The 4,227-nt window shown below is 34.4% G+C and overlaps 1 protein-coding gene across 1 annotated transcript in view; it reads left to right on the top strand.

Annotated features, from left to right (window-relative positions):
- The first annotated feature begins 3,078 nt into the window (after window positions 1-3,078).
- LOC107471085 (beta-glucuronosyltransferase GlcAT14A) overlaps window positions 3,079-4,227 on the top strand; it is a 3,927-nt gene continuing 2,778 nt past the window's right edge. Inside the window, 3 exon segments of the mRNA XM_021133741.2 lie at window positions 3,079-3,763; window positions 3,766-4,035; window positions 4,166-4,227. The exon segment at window positions 4,166-4,227 is cut by the window's right edge and continues 35 nt beyond it. Of these exon segments, the coding sequence (XP_020989400.1) occupies window positions 3,520-3,763; window positions 3,766-4,035; window positions 4,166-4,227 (576 nt within the window). The 5' untranslated portion in view covers window positions 3,079-3,519.

The raw sequence follows: 4,227 nt of genomic DNA, 5'->3' as shown, positions 1-4,227 counted from the left end.
CTGACATTTAACTTTAGATGATATCGTATCGTATATAATTGCAAACTTGTTGAATATTGAGTTAGAAACCTGTTTTACAACTACATATACCATATAACCTAAAGCGGACTGCGTTGATCCTGTGATGTAATTCACCTTTCCTCGAAATTGTGCTTGGACTTCCCTGAACTTTTCGTAAGTATACATATGCTGAAATTGAGCTTCTATTAAGGATTTTGTTGCACACGGTATGACAGTATGAAAATATGCAGCATCTGATTCTCTCTTTCTCTGCTCTCTACTTCCTAGGCAATTATCATATTGTTTGACGAATTGGATAAGTAAGCTGTTGCGCGTAATAAACTTGTTAAAAAAAAACATGCATGCTCTCGCTCCTTTGTGTGCTTCTCATTCTGACCTAGAAGTGGTGATCGAGATAAACTGGAATCCATAAATGACGATCTTAAAAAAGCTCTGAAAAAATTAGAAAATACCTAAATCAAAACCAAAATACACCGAAAGACGTACAATTTGACGCATCTATTGCACAAGCAAAACACATAAATATCTACACACTAAAAGTAACAACATCAGTTAATCCTAATAAAGACACCATTACCTGAAAGCCACTTATTTTTTCCAACACCATACTTCATTAGAAAATCATTCTAATTCCTATCAAATGATTCTTTTGTAAAAGAGTTCTAAACAACATGACTCATCTCGTGTTCAATTTTTTCGTGTCACTTGTAGCCATATAATTTACTTGGGATCTTCTTCATGATATGCCAAATGCACTACCGGTGAATTGTTGTGGATATACAAGCCTCAATAGTCATTTGCATCATTGTGATTTGATAAGTAAGAATGCCTTTCGAAATATTTCCTCCCATGCAACGAAGCCAACATTCAAATAACCATTTGAATGATTCAATATCCTCGTTTTTCATTAAAGCACATTTTAGAAGTGTTGACTGACCGTGGTGATTCACCCCAATAAAAAAACCAAAAATCAGATTATACCTGAATGCAACGATACAGAAACATATCATATATACACTGAAAAACTATCTAAATACACCGAAAGTGTTTCAAAATACATATAAACCAGAATAACATATTATCTGTTTGTATTATAAGTGGTATCGAATGAAATAACATCTCTAAAATACTCACAGGCAGCCCTGCTTCTTGTGTCGGTCCAAAAAGAAATCTTAATTGACTGATCAACCTCAAGTTCAAGCTCAAAAAAGAAATTATGATTCTTCATCTAGTTCCGAAATATTCCGCACTTCTCTCGTGATGTAATTTCTCACATCTTTTTCAATAAAACTTTATTCACGATGACCGCCTGCTGCTGCGACAAATGATTGATATGTTTTGCTTGGTCTGATTCTGGCTTCCTCGTTATTCTCTATTGTACATCGTACAGACATGCTTAATTGCCTATGTTGTTTAAGCATCTCTGCTTGATTTGGACAACATGGATGTGAATGATGCAACACAACCTTTGAAATAATCCAAACACCAATGCCCTTCAATATATGTATATAAATTCTTGCAGGACAATTTTATCCAGCTGAGGGATTTGTCTTCTCAGTTGAAAATATGTTCGATTTCGATTTCTCCCCTCTGGTACATGTAATCAATTGGTTCTTAATTTCATTTTCCTTCTTATTTGTGTTCCGAATTTTTGTAGAAAAATCTGCAAGTTTAGAATAATCGTTGTAGAATTTTTCAGCTTCTTCAAGCGTGCTAAAAGTCATCCCAATCTTTGGAATAAGCTGCTCATCAACGCCACATAGAAACTTAAAATACACCAAAATCGTTCCATAAATACACCATATTAGAATCTAAAATATATCAAAACTTTGAACGAAAAAGATTTATTAAAATAATAAAATCAGATTAAGAGCTCGTACATTATATTCAAATTCAAACCATCAACCATGAATAATAATTTTTACAAACAAAAATAAAATTATTCAATTACAGAATCATAAATAACTAACAAACTACATTACTAGATTCAAACCACATCTCACCACTTGATTCGATTCAAAACAATAATACAATTCGTCCTAGTTCAATTGAAAGTTTGAACCTAAAAATACACTAAAAGATTACCAAAATACAGCAATTTATAAATAGAAATACACCAAAACATGAACAAAACAGATTCATTACAATAATAATTCAGATTCAGAACTCTTACATTACATTCAATTCAAATCTTCAACCATGAACATTAATTTTCAAATACAAAAACAACATTATTCACCTACAAAATCATAAACTACTAACGAACTACATTAATTAACTAGAATCAAACCAGACCTCAATCACTTGATTCGATCCAAAATAATAATCCACTTCGCTCCAGTTTAATTGACAATCTAAACTTGAATCGTTCATTATCTTCGACAACAAAATACTTGTTCAAACCTGACTTTACAGCTTGATTTCAAAAGTTCTGATCCAAATATTCAAATCAGATAAAAGAGCATTGAACTTGAACGAAGAGAACGCAAAAAATGAAGAGAATATAGAGAAGAAAGAAAAACGCAGAAAATACAGAGATGAAACAGGACGTAGAGATACAGAAAATGCTAAAAAAATTTGAGAAATAAAACGAAATTTGTATAAAAAAGACAGTTATATATATTCGCGCATTGACTCAAAATTTTGTTAGAAATAATGGTAAATGGGAGTAAATTAAATCAAAATTACTTGGTTGAACTTGATTAATTAAATAATTTTAATGTAGAGATTAATTATTTCTCAAATATAATTTTATTTCTCCTTGTCTCATATTGTAAACAAATGTAGCCTAAACGTTAATGAAGTGAAAATAGTCCCTTTTTAAACCTTCCTCAACAAACGCATGACGCACCCACATAGTATTTTTCATTAAAACCATTAATCTCTAAACAGTTGCAAACCCTCAAGCTCAACTCCTTTTTCTCACCAATTACACCATAAACCCCCTCTAAATAGCAACACGTTTTTCCCACTACGCCACTTTAGGTAAAAGAAACTAATTAAAAAAAATAGAAACCCATCTCAACAGTCAACATACACAAAATAGAGATAATTGTCTGCTTCTAATCCGAATCTTAATCACTCTCATCCCTCAGCTAATCAGTTCATTAATAAACCGCATCATTAAAAGTTAAAACCCAGAGCCAGAAACAAGTGTGAATTCAAAGCCACCGCACCAAACTTTTATAACCTATCAGTCACGGCAAGACAAATTATTCAAGCAGCCCTTGTATTGTACTTTAGTTACTGCTCATATAATTATTAGTTTTTCTTTTTCTTTTAAAAAACGAACACCATATAGACAAATCACACACATCAGAAACAAAAACACTGTGTTCTTAAAAGACAACCTCTCTTTCTTCTTATTATTCTTATATATATTATATTTTAATATTCATTGTTCTTTACCACCTAACTGCTGCTTCATTCAGCTTAAGAAATAACAGGTGGGTTTCTTTGTCTGATTTAAAAACCAGAAAAAAGAAACCCCTGAAAAGAATGAAGAAATTCAAGAACTACTACATGCACTTAAGGCACCAGCAGCAGCACCAATCAGTAGAAAGAAAATGGGTTTTCCCACTCGCAATCGGTTCCTTACTCTCTCTCTTCCTTCTCTTCCTCGCAACGCTGACGTCACCTTCCGGCGGTTCAATCCTCCCATTCTACCGCTCCATAACTGCCACGTCATACTCCATCTTTGTAGAATCCAAGCTCCACGTCACCCCTCCCTCCCACCTCCCTCCTCCCACCCTAACAACCGTTACGTCGTGCATCTCGACCTTGAGGCATCGAAGGAGGAGCGTGCGGATCTGGTTGAGTTCGTTAGGAGCCACGCGCTTTTCCGAAGGTTCCAGAATGTGAGAGTGATCGAGAAAGCTAACCTTGTTACGTATCGAGGACCTACCATGGTGGCTAACACGCTCCACGCTGCCGCCATTCTCTTGAGAGAATCGAGTGACTGGGATTGGTTCATCAATCTCAGTGCCTCCGATTACCCCCTTGTTACTCAAGACGGTTCGTTCTTTCTCTTTAAATTAGTGAACACTTGATCCTGGAAGCTCGAATCGTACAATTTAGTTAATTGATTTGAGAATTGGAATTATTGTTATTGTTTTCAATGGTGTTTTTGTTTTTGGTGAACCAGATCTGCTGCACACGTTTTCGTACTTGCCTCGCGATCTCAATTTCATTGATCATACTAGTAAT

The sequence above is a fragment of the Arachis duranensis genome, chromosome 10 (genome assembly GCF_000817695.3).
Source record: "Arachis duranensis cultivar V14167 chromosome 10, aradu.V14167.gnm2.J7QH, whole genome shotgun sequence".
Lineage (NCBI taxonomy): Eukaryota > Viridiplantae > Streptophyta > Magnoliopsida > Fabales > Fabaceae > Arachis > Arachis duranensis.
The sequence above is the reverse complement of the archived record's forward strand: the minus strand, read 5'-3'. Positions and strand labels throughout refer to the sequence as shown.